Source organism: Scomber scombrus, chromosome 7, assembly GCF_963691925.1.
Source record: "Scomber scombrus chromosome 7, fScoSco1.1, whole genome shotgun sequence".
Lineage (NCBI taxonomy): Eukaryota > Metazoa > Chordata > Actinopteri > Scombriformes > Scombridae > Scomber > Scomber scombrus.
Window position 1 is genome coordinate 6527096 of NC_084976.1, and position 19778 is coordinate 6546873.

The 19778-nt window shown below is 40.4% G+C and overlaps 1 protein-coding gene across 2 annotated transcripts in view; it reads right to left on the bottom strand.

Moving 5' to 3' along the window:
• The window catches only part of rims2a (regulating synaptic membrane exocytosis 2a), a 145239-nt gene that overhangs the window by 26242 nt on the left and 99219 nt on the right, over nt 1–19778 (bottom strand). The window contains exons 20-24 of one of the 2 annotated variants that reach the window (XM_062423016.1): nt 19432–19548; nt 15944–16129; nt 14349–14455; nt 5569–5601; nt 2874–2974 (exon numbers count right to left, since the gene is read on the bottom strand). In XM_062423016.1, the coding sequence (XP_062279000.1) occupies nt 2874–2974; nt 5569–5601; nt 14349–14455; nt 15944–16129; nt 19432–19548 (544 nt within the window). Of the gene's footprint in view, nt 1–2873; nt 2975–5568; nt 5602–13930; nt 13964–14348; nt 14456–15943; nt 16130–19431; nt 19549–19778 lie in introns of both variants that reach the window. The other variant, XM_062423014.1, reaches the window with a different exon arrangement.

The window sequence follows — 19778 nt, forward strand, 5'->3', positions numbered from 1 at the left end:
AAGCGTGCAGATATTCCTTCTGAAAGGTCAGAATGTACTTCTGTCAAATGGAAGAAAGATGTTAAAAACAAAACATGAGGATCAGGGATTTTGTTTAGTTGTATCTTCACAATGTGAGATACTGTCGGGGGAATCAGTATGTTAAGAGCTTTTAGAAAAGGGGGTCCTTACTTTCAGCTTTGCTTATGTTTCTGGTAACACAACGAGTTACACCCACACATCTGGCAGTATCACTTCATTTGTGATTAACGTTGTTAATAATACATATTTTAACAGGCCTGGCTCTGGTTGACACCCATTACATCACCAGAAACAGAAGAGGGAAGGACATTCATTGGTCTATGTCCTGTTCAGTACAATTTTGAGAAACTTTTACTTCACTCGAGTATTTACATTTATTGCCACTTAATATTACTACCCTAATTTTTAGAGGGCAGTATTGAGATTTTACTCAACTTCCACATTCAACATTCAGATTTTACATTTGCAACATATAATTATCCAAAAAATATGATGCATTAACATATGTTAAAATACCCAACTGCATGGCTGGAGGAACCTGATAGAAGACATATATATGACAGAAATATTTGTTGGGCCACTATTACCCCCTTCTCTCATCATGTGTCATTAAGTTTGAGTCCGTTTGCTTAAACACAGCATTATTTAGGAGTATACACCATCAAATTACTGTGAAAAAAACCCAACTAAAATTAAGTCTTAAAACTAGATGTGACTAGATGTGACTACTATGTGATTGGCTGGGATTGACACAGAGCTCCTCAGCAAATCAAAGCCAAGAAGATGATGTAATAATGCAGAACCCAGTTTAGTTAATAGTGTACTTAAGTGGTGGTTTATTAGATACAACCAGCTGAAAAACGTTGTAAACTCTCAGACAGCCACAAGGGGCATGTAAAGAGACAAAAAGTAGAGACCCAGGTCAATATACATTATTCTAACCACTATATCATTCTATCATTATTATAACACGCATCATTAAAGCCTGTGAGGACCATAGTATTGAGCCAGTCAATCAACACATTTCTCTATATTTTACATTATTACCTCCTCTGATGAGGTTGACTTTTTCAAGGCCAGTGAAATGAGAGGGGATGGTCCCCCCTCTGGCCTTTATATAATGATTGGTTATTGCATAATTCAGATTTCTTCTTTTGATGTCTGTTTTGTGCTCAGAAATACAGACTTTTATAGCTCTTTTAGTACATCTAGTGTAGGCCTTTATGCAAGAGCAGCATATTTCCACAATATTTGGGGAGTTGCATTTTATAAACAGTAGAATCTGTTATAATCAGTTAATAGACATTTCAAGCTCTTACATTTGTAAGTATTATTACACTGCACACACTGTCCACATGACCCTGTAGACTTTGTAGCTGCTGCTGGGTAGTTGTGCTTTTTGCCATTTTGGTAATCCATCATTTCCTATGATATGCAGTAAATAATGATAATGATAATGACCTATATCCTGACCAACTACAATATTAAAATCCTGCTAACACATTAATATTGATAATAATTAAATTAAAAGTTTTGAATGTAGAACTTTTACTTTTAATGGAGTAATTTTTCATTGTGGTATCACTACTTTCACTGAAGTAAAGGATAGGATCTGAGTACTACGTCCACCAGCAGGCACTTAGTCAGCTTCTGATGCAAATCTTTACTAAACAAGCTTGACACAGAGGCTTCCATGGAAGCTGAGCTGGAACCAAGATGTGTATATTATATCCTGTGTGTGTGTTCCTTAGTGGACTGTTTACTGTAAGTGAACCTGAGTGTGTGAGTGTTACATTAAGTTTGTGTGTTACACTGCGATTTAAGAGCAGCTGCTAAGAAGGCATGTTTAATAATAGTAGGAGAACTGTTTTGTCAGTGGCGCTTCCAAGGAGGATAATGTTCAACAGACAAGGACAACTCACAACTGAATCTACTTTTTATAGACTACCAACAAACATATAAGCTGTTCCTAATGCAATAGTTTTCATACCACTGACTTAAAAGGAAAGCTGGACAGAAAGCCTTTGTTTTGTATAGACTGGCCCAGACGGCAGCGAGACACCAGGCTCTAGCCGAGCTCTCTAAACATACTCAGGATCTCAGAGTAGTGAACACTTGACTCTGCACACACTCAGTGTCACATTCCTTTACTTTACAACCAGAGGTTTAAAGGGCGAGTTTACCCAAATTACAAAAAAAACCCAGACTGTCTCACTTACCTGTCGTGTTTACCCTTGCAGATAGTTTGGGTCTTAATGTTTGGAGATATCCACTTTTTAATTTTAAAGCACTGAAGATTGATGTTTGGAGATCTCAACCGCACCGCCTTTCCAGAAACAATGTCCCAGTTACTAAAGATCATCCACAGACATTTGCTGTGAATATGAATTATTATTATCATTATCAATATTTCCTCTCTCCAGTTAGAACTATTTCTCAACAGAAACAGTGAAGTCTGTGAAGTCTCTTGAGTACCGGGACACTGTTCCTGGAAAGTCATGTTGTGGTCATTTTTTCAGGAATAAACATGTCAAAGCAAAACTATCTGCATGGTTTAATACCACTTGAGGTAAGCAGAGATACATTTTTCTTGCAATCTTAGGATTAACTTAATCCTTTAAGAAACCTTAAACTGCACTGAATATTTTCCTGTGACACTGTGCAAACATTAATGCATATGTCTACTACAGTATGATATTGTTATGTTCATGTGTACATGCTTGAGTGCTTGCAAAGTGTGCCATATTGCATATGCACAGTACAACCATGAAAACAGTGTACTCTAGGTGCATGTTTTTTCCTGTGAATCTGCTGGACAAAAGCATACATACATATTTGAACACATTTTCTACCTTGTGGTAGTCCTGCTCCAGCCTGGAGTCTGAGCCGGTTCCCTGTTTGTACTTGTTCATCTTCATTTTCATCTGCCTGGTCCTCTCCTCCATTTCCAAACCTGAGCACAGAGAGAGGAGAGTGTCAGATGGTGGCTGACGCTGTGCAGAGAGGCCTGATGGAGGGACATACGGTTATGAGGAGAGACAAGCTTCTGCTGAGCTATGAGCCATGAGCTATGACGAGGACAGATCTAATGAGAAAAAGCTGAATGATCGGCTGTATTGACAAAGGAACAAACACACAAACAAACAAAAAAATGCTGACTGTAAAGATAAGCTGCACAACAAATTGAACAGCTCTATTTGTAACCAGCTGTCATGATCCCAGGCTCATTTATCTTTACAGAAAAAATGACCAACATTTTTTTTTTTTTATTTGAATGATATTAACATAATACAGTTCACTGACCTCTACAAGAAAGTCTTGCAGCTTTGAATGCTATGCCAAATTTCTACGAAAAACAAGCTAGCTCTAACAATGCTTGACAATTATGTCGGGACACATTTTGCATGAGATTCTAGACAAACGCCAATCCTTTGGTGACAAATGAAATTTCAGCATGAACCAGCGCATCACTCTCGATTCAAAGTGAAAAGCTTTTCTCATTTCAGTGCTTTAAAAAATCACATCACATTGTCCTAGTTGCCAAAGCAATCTCCTCGTAAATTCAATTTAAGCACTGTGCTTTGTTTCACATGGTTGCAAGTGCAACATGCACTACACAAACATCACCCCATAATCAATACACAAGCTCAACCCTGTTCCTGTGGAGGTAATAATGCCACTGCATAAGAACTATAAACATTTTATGTAACTGAAGAGAAAAGAAAATACCAAAATGATTAAACCTGACAACAAATACTTCCTGCTGGAACTGCTACACGTGTTCTTTTGCAATCAATTCTCAATTTCACCAAATTGTGACTTCCTCACTTCCCATTCTCTCCAATTGCTCTGTCTCTATGCTCTGCTCTGTGTGTTGTATGATGGAAGTGATAAAGTCAAGGTGAACACACAAGTGCCATGCGCACATACAGTATGCCTACAGTTTCATGTATACACACACAAACAAAGAAAAGCAATACAAGCTGAGAGAAAATGAATGACTACAAAGGTGAGGTGGATTTTTTCTCGTTAGAATTAAGTCGACTTTCTGTCGCTCTTGATTAACAGTTTGCTGTTACTTCACTGGTTAAGTAACATCTCACAGCCTACACACTTAACATATTTTTAACTTTCTTTCAATTACAATTTCATTACAGGTGTGTTATGTAAGGAGCATTCAGTAACCTGTTCATGTCAGCTAACATGTGTTTGCTTAAAACTTTTGATTGGGTTAATCTACAACTACTAAAGTTATGCTGATTTTGAAGTTATTGTGTAGTCTATAGCAGTATTACAGCAGTATTCATTATAGTGACTCTGTCCTCCTGCATATTGGATTTGAAATAAACAATGACTCTGAGGTTAAAGTGCCACCTTTCAGCTGTAATTTGGGGGGCTGTACATCCACATCAGGTAAATAGCATATGAACTTAAATCATATTGTTCAGTTCAGCTCAGAGATTCGTAGTCACTGGCTATGTAAGTTCACTTATTTCTAAATTTGAGAATCGTATTGCCATTCAAATGCATTTCAGTTGTTACATGGGTAAGCTTCTGAATCAGCATTCATAACGTGATTCTTGATCCTGATTCTGACTCTCTTCAGTTCAGTGATAAGTTCATTTTGTTGCTGGTTCAAACTTACATTCAGTTGAGCTTATAAAACTAAGCTATTCAAGCACTGTTCATAAAGTCAATAGCTCAGCTGAGCTGACAACAGTCATCAGCAAGAGGAGCTTCACTGCTAAAATGAAATGACTGTCAGTGACAATGGTAATTCAGATTAGTCTGCTCTGTTTAAGGATTTAGTGTTAAACATTTGTTCATACATGTACCGAATACATTTACACACAATTCCAACTCTGTTACAACTCTACTAAAGTCGATGCTTAAACCTCAGTGTCGTTGTTTCATTTAGAGGAAAATGTGCTGAAGTAGAGTCAAGATAAAGAAAAACGTATCAATGTCCGTTTCTGACTGCGCTGTATCTTTTGTCTATCCCTAATGTACCAGACTCCAAATTAATGTATATTTAATTGAATAATATTCAATAATACTTGGACATATTTTGCCAATTCCCACATACCTCAATAGCATACAGTAAAAAGTCTATTTAAGAAACTGATCCCAGTCTATGTCCACAGAGAAAGTAATCTGATTGAGGATTTCACTTACTGTACATGACAGTAAGTAGTTATTTTAGATAGAAAATAAATGTCTCAGATCAAGATCTGCTGCAAAGAACCTCCCTGGCATGACCATGACCATACTTCTATGAACTGCGAGCCCACACAGTCTGTTCGCAAGCAAAATAAAAGGGTGCTAATGACAAAGAAGCCGGAAACGTCGTCTAAAGAACAATTAAGAGTGCAAACGGCACAAGAAAATGGAGGCAAGCGAAGCGGAAAAAGAAAAGACGACTGAGATGAGGGGACGTGGGTGGGAAGGGCAAGCCAGGAAGATATACAGGGTGAATAAAAGTAGAATAAGAAGGAGAGGAAGCAGAATTTAGAAAAGGAAGAAGATGAAGAAGAAGAAAGGACAGACCTGAGTTCGTCCAACTTGGTGAGTCCGTGTCTTCTGGGATCACATCACAGAATGGACAGACACAGACAGAGGAGAGGAAGATGGATGTGAGAGGATGCACGAAGGGTAAGGGGGGGACGGAGTAGGAGAGGAAGAACGGAGGGAGGGCCACGTCATCGTCGCAATCACCGAATAAGCCAGGTTTGGAGGGTCAGTGTGAAGAGGAAGAAGGTGGAGGGGCAGGGCGGGGGCGGGGGGGAAGGGGACACAACACGACAACAATACGACACGACAATGACAAAACAACGTACAACAAGCACAGAACACACAAACAAAACCATAGAGTACACCAAGAACACGCAAACTCCACCATGGGCACAGTGAGAAGTCAAAATAGAGCAGGAGGGTGCGAGGCCGGGAGAGGCTGAGGTAGAGGCTGAGAGTTCAGTTATTAGAGATTAGAAAGTAGGGAGGGTTGGGAAGGTGAGGTTCTGTGCTTTAAAAGGAAAAAAGAGCTGAAACGGTAAAGAGATGTTAATGTACCGAACCGGATAGAAACCCGAGACCTATGAAGGTAGGTGGGGAAAGAGGAGGAAGGGGGGAGGCGGGTAGAAGGAAAACGTGGATGTCACTTGAGTCTGCGTGGGGCAACTGTGGGGAGACAGCCTGGAAAAATAACAAAAAAGAAAGGAAAAAAAACCAACACAAAAAAAACACAAACTGAAAGCACAGAGCAGCGAGCACACAAAAGAGAGAGCTGGCTACCTCACAGAGTGTCAGCAGAAAATGCGAAAATTGAAAAAAACGCAGATGTACCCCGAGCAGGGCGCACATTCAAATGCACACATATGCACACTGAGGCGTCAGTGTCTCTCTGAAACAAGGTTACGCAACAGCAAGATCAACTGCTGGCTTTCAGGCATCTCTTTTGCTTCTGATTACATATTTTCCTCTCCTTCGTATTATTCATGCCCTTCCTTCCTTCCGCTCAGCCTGCTGAGAGCCTGAAATATTCTGAGGAAGATTTTTGTCTCCCTTTTTTTTTTTTCTCTTCAAAGAACAACTGTGATTTAATTTCTCTATCAGCAACCCATGCACTTCCATGTGATCTTGTGTAAGCAAGTGCTCGTGGACCCTCATGACCCGTGTCCAGTTTAGATGGAGGGTTCAACATCAGGGTTAGTGCCCACTGCCCTCTCTGCCCACCATTCTGTTATTTCTCTTTTGCAACCCTCCTGGCTAATCTCTTTCCTCCACTCTGAACCTGACGAAACCAACGGTGACAGTCGGGAGGGCGAAAAGTAGCCCGCTCAGATCATACTTCATTTTCATACCCACTTACAGAGAATTTGCATTTAGCTCAATTAGTACTCCATTAGGATGAATAATGAAGTGTCACATGAATAAAAAGACAATGTGAGACATCTGCCTCGCCAGCTTTCATCTCTTTGTGGCAGCTAACATCACCTCATTAGAGAGTCAAATGATAATCAAGAGAGCAAGTGATTTTTTTCCCCTTACTTCAGCTGCATCATGTAGGTCATCAGGATAAGAGAGTGATATATTAAGATGGAGAGTGGAGCGAAAAAACCAGAGCAAGTTGGCGTAGAAAAGTCTCTTGTGGTCTGTGGGGTTAATGCTGTATGCTATTAACATGCTGTATTTAAACCAGCCATCTCTGAATGACAAATTGTTCCAAGACTACAGACGCAACACTACAACAGCAGAGTTTATACATATCTATATACAGAAGTCTATTTCCCCCCCAACAGTAAATGCCAGTATGAGTAATGGTCACTGAGGATTGAAGGATGCAGAATAAAAACATGACTAAAGGAAAAGTCATGTTTTTTCTTTAGGACTTAACCTCAAGTAAAAGATGCCACCATTCTAGGGGCTCTGTGAGCTAAATGCTAAACTCAGACAATGCTAATATGATGATGTTTAGCATAGCAGGTAATGTTTGTGTTCACAATCTTAAATGTTGGTATTGGTGCGTGTGTTCCTTGTGAATCACAGAATAAATGAATGTGATGGGAAATGGGTGAACAGTAGGTGTGGGGAGGGTTGTGATTAAAACCGTGTTCGTCCTTTACAATCACTGTTGCAGAGCCTCTGAGTGGCCCTGAGATAACTCCCAGTGTGAAAGTACCTACTGTGGTCAAGCTGGAAAGCTCAGTCAGCCTTTCCAGGATGAATTAAGGTGGAAAAAAATATGCAGAGACAGAGGGAAGTGGACACAGACATGAGGGAGGAAGAAGAGGGGGAAGTAGAGAGCAACAGAGAGCCGGGGAGTTTAACCAGTGACCAGAACAAAGGGGCAGACTGATGAAGTGAGAGAGGCTGACCAGGCTTACTGAGAGTTCATTACAGCTTGAATATCGGGCAGAGGGAGGCAAAGATTATACAGCCATGTCTGAAGAGCACGCTCGAGCCACTGGGCAATGTTAACTTATAACACCAGACTACACTTCAAATTAGTATCAGAGAAAAAACTATGGGGACAGTCAAAGCTTTTACAGTCACTGTGTCACACAGCAACCAAGTTTATATGACTGACAAGTTATGATTGAGCTAAACCTTTTTATGCTCATGCAATAACTGTTTGTGCTGTTTTTTGTTAAAGTTGCAGTATGCAAGATGTAGTGGCATCTGGTGTAACAGACAAGGCAGGAATTGAATATAATATTTATAATGTATGTTTTAATTAGTTAATGATCGCCTGAAAATAAGAATTGTTATGTTTTTGTTACCTTAGAATGGGCCCATTATATCTACGTAGGGAGAGGGTCCTCTTCCACGGAGCCACCATGTTGCAGTGCCATGTTTCTACAGTAGCCCAGAACAGCCTTTTGAATTTCTCATGAAACTTTGCACTCACGGTAGGTTCTCCTACATGCTTGGAAGGGGAGGCAATCTGCAACCTCACCACTAGATGCTACTAAATCCTTCACACTGCACTATTAAATTTTATTTAATAAGTTAATAAAGTCACCATAGCTAATAAGATCATGTGGGTAATAAATATCAGCAAGTAATATAACAGGTAAACATATATGATATTTAATCTAAAGCAAGGTGAAGATGTGTTTCCATGGAAGTGCAAACACCGCAGTGTGGTGTTATTGCCTTAGCAACACATATCATGTGTTTTTTTAAAATACTTAATGTACAAGGAGGACAGCATCTCATCAAACCTGTCTTGTTGCTAAAATGACAGTGTAAAAACACTAAAAAAATAAGTACCTTTTATTTAGGGTAAAGACATGTACAATACAGTACAATAAATTAAGGGGACCTATTATACACACTTCCAGCTCTATTTTTTTAGTCTGGGACTCCACTAAAGTAGTTTTGCATGATTCACAGTTAAAAAAACAACAACCGTATTTATCTTTATGCAGCCTCTCAGTTCAGCCTCTGTCTCTAACAGGCAGTCTTAGCTCCTGTCTCTTTAAGGCCCCCCTCCTAATGAGCCCACTGATGGGCCCGCTTTCCAGAAGCCTGCTGTGGGGCAGCTATATCAGAGTCATGTTAAATTACCGCTGATAAAAACCCAACATTTCCTGCTTTCATATTAAAAGCTTTTAAATGAATTTACAGGAAATTAAATGTGTTCCTCACTGAATTAGCAGAGCTTTGAAAGCAGTGCTAAAAACTGGTCGACACAACACAGACACAGAGGCTGGTATTTGGAGCTCTTTGTTCAGCAGACATTTAGACATATTGTAGGTAGGAATAAGAATATATGCAGAAACAGCCACAGTGATGATGATTTTTGATGAAGAACTGCATACGACCAGCACACCTCCAACAGGTAAACTACTTATTTTACTTTTCCCTGCTGTGTAATGGAAAAACACGCACAATGTGCCTGCTTGACTAAAGTCATGGCTTGGTGTGACTAACCCCAAAACAATAATAAAACACCACAATGTTAGCGGAGCGGAGCATTGAACTTGTGCACTTTGTGTGGAGCAGATGACCTTATAAAGAAATAAGTCACAAACTGACCTCAGCTTGGGCTGAAAGTGAAAAAATTAAGTCTGAAGCTGCTGCTTTATGCTCACAGGGATTACTTCTACATATACTTAACTCATTATTTTTTACACTGTGGCCATGTTTAATATAAACATCTGACAGTATAATATTATATATATGATAGAAAGTAAGAAAAAGCACAATAGGTCCTCTTTAACCAAAACACATTTTCAAACTCAAAGGGACATTTTTTATGGTGAGATTTCTCAGATTGGAGAGTCTACAGAAACATCAGCTCCATGCTGCACTGCAAAACCACACAAATAGGGAAGAGACGCCATCCAGAGGCTGACCTGGGCAACATCATATAAAACGTTAGATTAAATCATTCTGCTGCTGCATGTGAAATGTACAAAGCAAGCTCTCCTCATGCTTTTTCTGACATCTAGTTTATATTATACATTATCCAGGTCTGACTTTGGTGCAGTTGTAGTCCAGCTGATAAAGAATCCACATATACTGTGAAGAACACAGTCAAAAAAAAATTATCAATTAGACGTCACTTTGATAGAATATTGTTTTGATTTTGAATATGCATATTTCTGTTTGATATCATGAACAACAATCAACAGGAACATCCTTTGTAGCTTTAAAGTTGAAAGATTTTAAAAATGTAACATAAGAAAGCTGTTTCCCAATATTTTTAATAAATCTTGATTTTTAAGACAAAGAACGAGATTGTAGGGGGTATTTCTTCTTCATGGATTTATAAAGTCTAACAAGTCTATCAAAGTGACATATGTATTTTAAAGAGGCAGAAATCCACACCCAGACCAACCAACCTGTGTCAGTGAGGGAGGGGTGTGGCTGTGTCCCTCCATCAGACAGAGAGCCATTCACCCCTCGCTGCTGGTCCTCCCATGTCACTTCTACAGCAAGACACACACACACGCGCACACATTCGTACACATACACAACACACACGGGTTTGCACACTACAAAAATCTGAAGGATGTTGGATTATCAAAGGAACTATAGGTCTGGTCCACTGCAAAATGTGGTGCAAATCCCTTCCTCAGCCTATTCTCTGTATGAATACATTTTATATCTACAGCTTTTAATACATAGTTTACATTGCTTACATTGTATATATATTGTGTAATGATAACAGAAAACTTTGGCAGAGATTGGTAAGACAGAAAACAACCACTTTGCCACTTCAGCACTGAAATCATGGACAGCTCCCTCGTCAAAGATTATGAACTTTGCTCCATCTGCTGGCCAACAAAGGTAACAGCCTCTCAGAGTCTAAAAATTAAGAGATTACACTCACTGTAGAACCTTTACAGTGAAGTAAATTGCACAGAATTCATTAAACATTGTATTTAATTATGTGTTGTTTATTCCATCAAAAATTAGATTATCTGAGTTGCAATTTGTAGAAAGAATTTCCCTAGACACGAGTTACTGTATATATGACTGAGGCTGCCATTTTTGTGGAAGGGTGTGTATGTGTATGTTCATTAATCCATGTCTAATTGAAATGATTGGCAATTTCACAATGGAAATGGAGAGCTCTGTCTTTGTGAGGTGGAGCTGCACAGAATTAATTTCTATTAAAGTAGAGGGCAGATTAAGACTTTGAACTAGAGAAGGACAGAGCAGCAGAGATCACAACGACAGCACTCTGTACACATTACCATCAGCTCCAGCTACATACAGTACAACTCTCTAATTTGATCACTCCAAATCAACTCAACAGGAGTGAACCACACTCGGTATGTATGAAATGTGGACAAGGAGAAGTTTGAAACAGAGAACTATATAAATGTGCTACGGCAAATAAGAGGGCAAAGTCATTCAGAGTAACTAAGTATCAGTTGCTAGTGAATGTCACACGTGAAGAACTTGCATTGACCGAGAAAGCCCACACAGCAAAGTCACACCATCACGCTACTCAGAGGACTTGCCTTTCCTCCCATTTACCGGTGGGCCTTGTGGTTTTTCCTCGCAGTCTGCTGCTAGTAGAAACACAGATGGAGGCTCATAAAGTCATTGAACTCTCAAATCTACTGTACTGTAAGTCACAATAGTAATGGCAATTCATACCGCATGTGCTCAAACGCACACAGGTCTCCACACAAACACACAGTTATCCCAATAGCTGATAGTGAAATACTCGTCTGCATATAAAAGCTACTGCACAAAAATGCTGTGAACTTTTGGTTAATTACACTGTGCAATATGTGGGTCATTACATCATGCATTTCTTCCCCGTGCACCTTCCTACAGCAGCGACTGGCCTGCAGAATTTCATTCAGAACACAATGATTGCAGACAATTTAAATACAGAATGTGGCTCTTTAACGACATGAAATGAATCTCCAGTGAGTCAGCCGGCACTACAGCTACGACAGTGTTGAGTAATAGTGCCACACAGTCAAAGGACAGAAGCATGCCATATAAACAGATGGGAAAGTAGGAAGTGGAAACTGTGGGGAGCTCCAGTTTCTGCCAACAGTCTGGTTGTTCATTCAAGCCTGTGGACGAATGTACTGTACATCAACACCTACTGTACGCTACTCTTTTCCAAAAAACCAACACAACATTCTAACTCCTGAATAGAGCTTGTACTTTAATGTAGTCAAGATATTGTATGATAAATTAGCTTTAATCCTTAATAAACAGCTTTTCTTGTTATTCTTTATGAACAGTTTATCTTAAAGAACAAACAAAAAAAGGAATCAAGCAGCATCATATTTCAAGAAACTGGGGGAAAAAAAACACATTTCCTCAGGACAGGTTTTTTTCTGTAGAGATAAACACACCTGGGCGACCATTGTGTGGTTCAGGTGCCCCAAGTTCCTCTCCTGTCCCCTCTTAGGAGTTGCCACAGATAACACACAAGACAAATATAAGGAATGACAAGGCAAATATAAGGTGTGAGTTAACTTCGAAGCGTAGCAGCGAGACAAAACAAATAGCCGTCCAGCTCCTTTCTGTAACCAGCAATAATATGGATCCAGTCTTTACACACACACACACACACACACACACACACACACACACACACACACACACACACACACACACACACACACACACACACACACACACACACACACACACACACACACACACACACAAACTAACATACTCACACACAATTGCATTACATAAGCTGAGTGCAGTAAGGCTCTGTGGGAGCTACAGCATGAGGTCAGATCAATACCTCCCCCCGCTGCCCACACACTGCCACTGTCCCAAAAGGTATGGTAGAGAGAGAGAGAGAGAGAGAGAGAGAGAGAGAGAGAGAGAGAGAGAGAGAGAGAGAGAGAGAGAGAGAGAGAGAGAGAGAGAGAGAGAGAGAGAGAGAGAGAGAGAGAGAGAAAGACAAACACAAAGGAGGACAGAAGAAGAGAGAGAGTGAGAGAGGAGTGGGTGAGGACAGACTGTCTGAAAAACAGCAGAAAGAGATATTAGGTCAAGAATAAAGAGGAAAAGGGGGAAACATGTGATACAAAGAAGTGACAGAGAGGTCCAGACAGTGAGAGTTTCAAGAGTGATAAAAAGATGGCACAGATACAGAGGAAGGGCGGGACTGCGAGAGCAAAACAGAGAGAGTGAAGAGAGACAGTGAAGCTGGTTGGAGGCTGTGCAGAAGACAGGGAAAGCCCTCATGGACTCTGACAATGATGAAAGAGTTCTGTGAGTGTTTTGACAAGTTCCCCAGAACTGCCTGAGATTTTCCCTCCTCTCTCTATCTTTGTCCCAGTCATTCCCTTCAATCACTTGTGAGGCTACTCCAATCTTTGTAATTCACAGCATCTGATTCAAAGAAACAAGTGAAATCATCATTGCTTTCATCACAGCTCTTCGTACAGTACACAAGTCACCACAACAAGACGTAACATTAATGTTTAAGGAGTGCTGAGGAACCAAAATGACTTCAAATGTCACTTTGTAGTTTTCAAGATGTGGAAAGTTCAAACTATTGTGCCTTAATCATTGTTCAAAGCCTGGAGTTTATCCAGTTTAGCTTTTAAGTATCTCAGCAGTCCAAATATTTAAAATGAATCAACAATTGCCAGACAAATTATAGAAATATCTGACTCAAGACATAGAAACAGGGAAGCTACATTTGAACACAACACTGGTACAATCAATAGCAGGATCCAGACAGGCCTATGGGTAAGTACAACACGATGGCACAGGACATCTCAACTGTACGTTAAACACAGCTGCAACAGAGGGGGGGAGGTTCAAGGAGCACACAGTAAGCTTAGCCTCCAGGGAACCCAGCCACCAGCCATTGCAGACAGGGTTTTGGCCTTCAGAGTAAGGTGCGACTCAACCAGCACTCCTAGTCTGAAAGACTAAACCCATACATTCAGGTACAGACCTTCACAAGGCTCTGTTCCTTCGTCTCCATCTTCTGAGAGAGAAATGGAAAAGGAACCGAGTAGAGATGTTATGGATGGAAGGCAAAAGTGACACCAATTAAATATAAAACAACGAAAAAATCCTTGCATATACTCTGTCATGATTTATGTAATATAATTAAAGGTACCACCAACACATAATAATCCTTTCTTTCAAAGTCAGAAGTGAAGAGTGAGAAGAAGCAAGTGCTGGGAAAACCAAAGCTCTTTCTCAGCCCCTATCAGTTGGGCCACCACATAAAAACTACATCATCCCAAGAAACTAAACAAAACGTCAGTACCACACTGATAAAAACATGTCCTTGCTCAATAGATACACCTACATAATACAGACATCAACACTGTAATACAAACAGAAGAACAAACAAGGTGACTTACTTCTCTCCTTCCCTGTGGGTGGAAGCTGTGGGAGTTGCCGACCTCGTCTGCTGGACATGGGGGTACTGGTGGGACTGGTCTGGACTGATCCACTACGAGGATGTGCCCTATATGAGAAAAAGTTGTGGACACTGGGGTGAGACACAAATTAGAGCTGATGGTGGATGCAGGGCCTGGCCATGTTGCACCCACATCACAGTGTGAGAAAACTAAAAGTTATTTTTTTTTTTTTGATTGCAGACATCTGAGTGATTAAAATGAAAAAATAAAGCTAACTACTATGATGGGAGACTGATACACAATTGAATCTATGATCAGTTATTAATTGTGTAAATATGTAAGCATTTGTTTTGATGAGAGTCACTGTCAGGCTCCACAGGAGGTAAGCAGTGACAGCACAATTAAGAGATCATTGTGTGTTTCATCTCCAAATATAAAACCAATGCACACAGCAATGATGTTTGGCACATGACATGGGAGTGGAGGGACACATCAACTGTTGGGTGCTGGGCTGCCATAAAAAGATGCCGGGTGTGAATCGCATGTACAGTCGACTCATCAAGCTGCAAGAAGAAAAGAGTTCAATGCGGAAACGGCAGAGCAGTGCGACCATGCGTTCAGACTGTCCCCGAAAGGCTTGAACTCAAAACATAAAAAAGGAAAAAAAACAGAATGCCATCACAGGATAAACAGCATCAGTTGATGTTAGTAATGAAATCAAAGGAAAATGTCGGCCCATCACTGCTATACTCACGCAAGCGTATGAGCAGTGTGTTCCAAATTAAAACGTGTTAACACGCTATCTACGGTGTCAGGATTGTTGTGCCTGAGACATATGTAAAGAAAATACAGCACCGCTGCTTTTGGGGACAAAACAGAAAGTGGCTGGGTGAGTGGGGTGAGGTGAGGTGAGGCGGGGGAGCAGGGTGTTTGGGAAGGTGGTGGGGTGTGGGTGGTATTGATGTGGTTCTTCTGCTTCATTCTGTGAGTTAGTCAGGGTTGGGTGGGTGGGAGCTCATGGGACAGGGTCTGTATTAGTTTAGTTCTACAAAAGTTTTAGTTAGGCAAACATTTAGCAGAGATGGAGCTGCTCTGGGGGCAGGAATAACCTACTTGGCTGATTTGAGACACAATGTGTGAGTCAAAGAACTCTTCACACTTAGCAGAGAAGAAATGTGCTCGAAATACGACTAAGAATAGAAATTACAATTACTACTTCTTCTGATTTATGTATTACTAAGACTACCTACTGTACCTTATCCAATTAGCCTAATATTAGGTTATTTGGTTACGCTTGGTAGCTGCTTGGTAGATAAACTCACCAACTCAACATTCTAGATACTGTAAATTTAGGACTTTATGTCTACATTTGCAGTTAGCAACATGGTATTAGTTTTAATGTATCCACTGGGGGGCTTTAGTTGAATAATATATCAGTAAAACTGTGGTTCTTTGGTCTACCTATTGGTATTTTAACCAAATGTTTAAATTATCTCTCCCTCCCGAGCAGCTTTGCCTCAGGGAAATGATTGTTGAACTAAAACCCCAGTCTGCTACAATGTTAAGCTGGTTAGCGTCTCCGATCTGGGTCACACCTCGTCAAGGCAGGTGAGGGGGGGGCGGACCTCCCAGATGGCAGAGACGGCATGGACCTCATGAGCGAAGAGTCGTGGGGGCGTTCAGTGGAGCGCGAGCGGGACGTGGGGCGCTCTATAGTGGGCCGCTGGTCTGCAGAGCGGGACCTGATGTGATACTCGTGTCTATCCATGGCTCCGTGGTTCCTACAGAGGTTATTGAGAGATAGGCAGGCACTCAGTGGGGCCCCACAGGGCAAGAGGGACAGTATGGTGGCAGGGTGGACAGTATGGAGGGTAGAGAAAGTTGTTGCACCTTCAAAACTCCTCCAAGGTGCATGTGTTTAAGGACCACACCTGTGTTTTTGCTAACCCTCATTAACTACATACTTTACACTATTACCAACCATTTCCAAAGCATTTCATACTTCTTGACATTTCTCAATATGTTTTCACACCTTCAAATACTGTATATTATGAGAATTTGAACTTCAAACTTGTTCAAGGTAGGTTATCAAAGTGAACATCATGTATGATTGAATTATGGTCAAATTCGTTTACATCTTGAACTTACACAATATAATAATATTTCTTAGAAAATAATCAGGCATGATGTTCCCTATACTGGACTATGAATTAAAGTAAGTGTGTCCAGATGTTGATTTTCATCCTGTATTGAAATGAATGTCTGGAAAGTAGGAAAAATAAATCATACAATATAAACACATAATATACTTTGGAGGCTGGTCAACAGTAATGTTAGGCCTATGTGAAGAAAATGGACTAAAGAATACAAAAATACAAGTATAGTCCTTTAAAGTGAATGATAGAATGAGAAATTTCAGAAACCTCAAGAGAACAATAGCTAACACTTTACTGTTAAAAGTCTTCAGCTGTACAGAGTTGCATGTACAGTTGACCATCAAGTTCATTCCATTAAATCTAAAAATGCTCAATGGCCACTGAAGTTGACATTTTGGATTTTACAAAACTTACGTATGGTTAACTTACATGCAATTCTTTACAGATGGGTTTTTTACACTACAGCTTTGTCTATGATTCTCCATGAGTAACTGAAATACTCAGTTTTAAAAGGTGGGCACTGTGGAAAGAGGGCTAGGTGGTTCTGTGTGGTTTATGGTCCTTGTAGTGAATTAACTGTGAAGTCCTCAGGGTGTGAAGAACTGGCAGGGACCATGTGCTCTCTCTCTCTCTCTCTCTATACGTGATGGGTGAGTGTTCATTTGCAGTCTGTTTGAGGTAGAGTGAAATGTGAAGGAAAAGTGAGGTGTGTGTTTATTTTGCATGTGGCTTGTTATATCTGTTATTCCCTAAAAAAAAAATGCCCAGCCATAGTAGAGAGTATTTTTTGGCACAGTGAATATAAAGATGATCTGTAGAGCTGGAAAAAAACAAACAAATGAGATTTCTACACAACAAAAACAATCACTGATATTATACAGATATATTGTTTAACCTTGCAGAGAGAAAAGAAAGAAACATTTTTATAAAACTGCATCACACTGCAAATGTCAAGACAGTGAAGGGAAATACTCAACTTGGCGTTTTGGACATGAGAAGCTGTCACAGGTTCAGGGGTTTTGAACATGCACATTGTTCAGCAAACTGTGTAACTTCTTTAGTTTTAAACAAAAAAAAAAAAGTTACAATACTAAACTAGAGCATCATACACATATAATTGTACAATCCCGAAGACGTGTCGGTGTCTACACAATAGAAACATGTGGGAGCTGCGTCTAATAAGGCTAATAGACACCATAAAACCTCCTTCAGGGAATTCAAAATTATGACTTTGTTGAAAAATGTTAAATATTGAGTGGAAAACCTTGATTCTATGTTAATATATCAGTTAATCTCATCGAAGTCTTGTAGTGTCTGTAGCCTTATGTAGTTCAAGCAATTGTCCAGTAGAGGAGATGTCCTTTTTGTCTCCACAAGCATAACAAAGCTCATCAGTCAGTGACCTTAAGTAGCCTTCTTAATCTACAGTCATTCACAGTGACGGTCAAAATAATCATTAGATAGCTTCCATCAGAAGGTTGTTATGGTCAAGGATTTATAGCTAATGTGAAGGTTAAGTCTGTTACAAACATCTCATTAGGTATAATTTGATAGATACAGCCTGAACATACACACCTATTGTACGACTATTAGAAATAACACCTCTCACTGAATTCTCATGTGAGTCAAACTGCGTCCAAAATATGAGTTTCCTGCACTTAAAAGGCTGCTGTTTTGATGTTTATATGCCGCGGGCTTGGTCCCATTCAAAGTTAACTCTGGGGTGGTGCACTTAAACAAGAGAAACTTTTTTTTTTCATGTTCACCTTAACTAAGACACCTGCCAAAAGGCACAGACCCCACCAATGCTGTACGTTGCTCAACTTTGTCTCGTTTTCTTCTTCCACATGTATTTTGGTCCTATCTGCTGTACTTGTTTCCTTTCAGGTAGCACCATTGCTTTTACTCTGCCTGGATGCAGTGAGAAACAAACTGTATCTGTGTGAAGAGTGGAGGGAAATCTATTCTATTCCTCTGTGGATAACACTGAAGATGCTAGCTACTTTCATTTCTCTGTTGGTTTAGACAAAAGAAAGGGAGCGAAAGGAAGATGGAGAGCTCTCGTTAATGGCTAGCTAAGGCTATAGGCTGAGCCTGAAGTTGAGCCAAGCTGGGCCTTAGGGAAACTTTGTGACACTGTAATAAAGTCAGTCAGGCTCTCGGACTGAGTTCTGAGGACTCATAACTTTTTTTCTCCTGGAGAGGAGAGAAATGGCACAAATGTCATGTTATTCCTGACTGAAAGCCAGATGGCAGAAGATGGAAGACAGAGAAAAGTGGACTCATTTACAGTGTTTCTCTGGAGGGAGACATGTGAGCTCTTTCTTTGTACTGGTGCACCAGGATGCTGGCATGGGTGCTGGGGATGTATGGATGTCAGCAGGCCTTTCTGTGGGTTCTTGGAAAGTCCCGGCAGTCATTCTTGCCAGACACAAGAAGTCAAAGGGCAACCACAGAACTTAAAAAGCTACTTTGCGGCCAAATCAATGCATCAGAGATGCCAATGTACAGGTGAGCAAAAAGCCACTTCCTGTAGCATATAAAAAATTCAACTAATAATCACACACACCACTGATCGACATACAGCTGTTGATATAACATACATGGGTACATAAACAAGGACATCAACGAAGAGACAGTCAGGTACTGGCCAGCACTTTACTGAACAACCAGTATACATACAGCTGACATCAGCAACACAAAGAGCTCTGAGCCTCAGCATACAGCACAGAGGCAGTTGTGTACCATTAATGTACATCTACACAACTTCAGAGCTGTGATGACTCCTTCACAAAAACCCGATATCAGACAGGATATCATTTTCTGTCATCACTGTTACCATCACGTATAAATTAAAGACGAACGAGGGACATGTTGAGGAGACCACAAGATGGCGGATGCACAGATGCAGCAGTGCATGTCAATACCTCTCGTAGTCATAGTCGGAAGAGTAGGCGCCCTCAGAATGAGCACGGGCCATCCTAGTGGAACGTAGTAACCTGACTGCTTCCTCTCTGCAGATCGGGTACACACGTTGTTTGCGGCTGGCGAAAAAATATCACAACTGGTCAGCATTTGTTTGGGGTTTTTTTCAGCATAAGGGGAGGTAACATGAAAAAAAAACAACGTGCAAAGGAAGAAAAGTTGGAATAAACTTCTTTGATCACCATTACACTCTGCCTGAACAAACTTTTTCAACTATCCACTGTAAGCGAACGCTGCATATACTGATGATTAATATACAGTACTACACACTTAATATGCTGTAGCAATA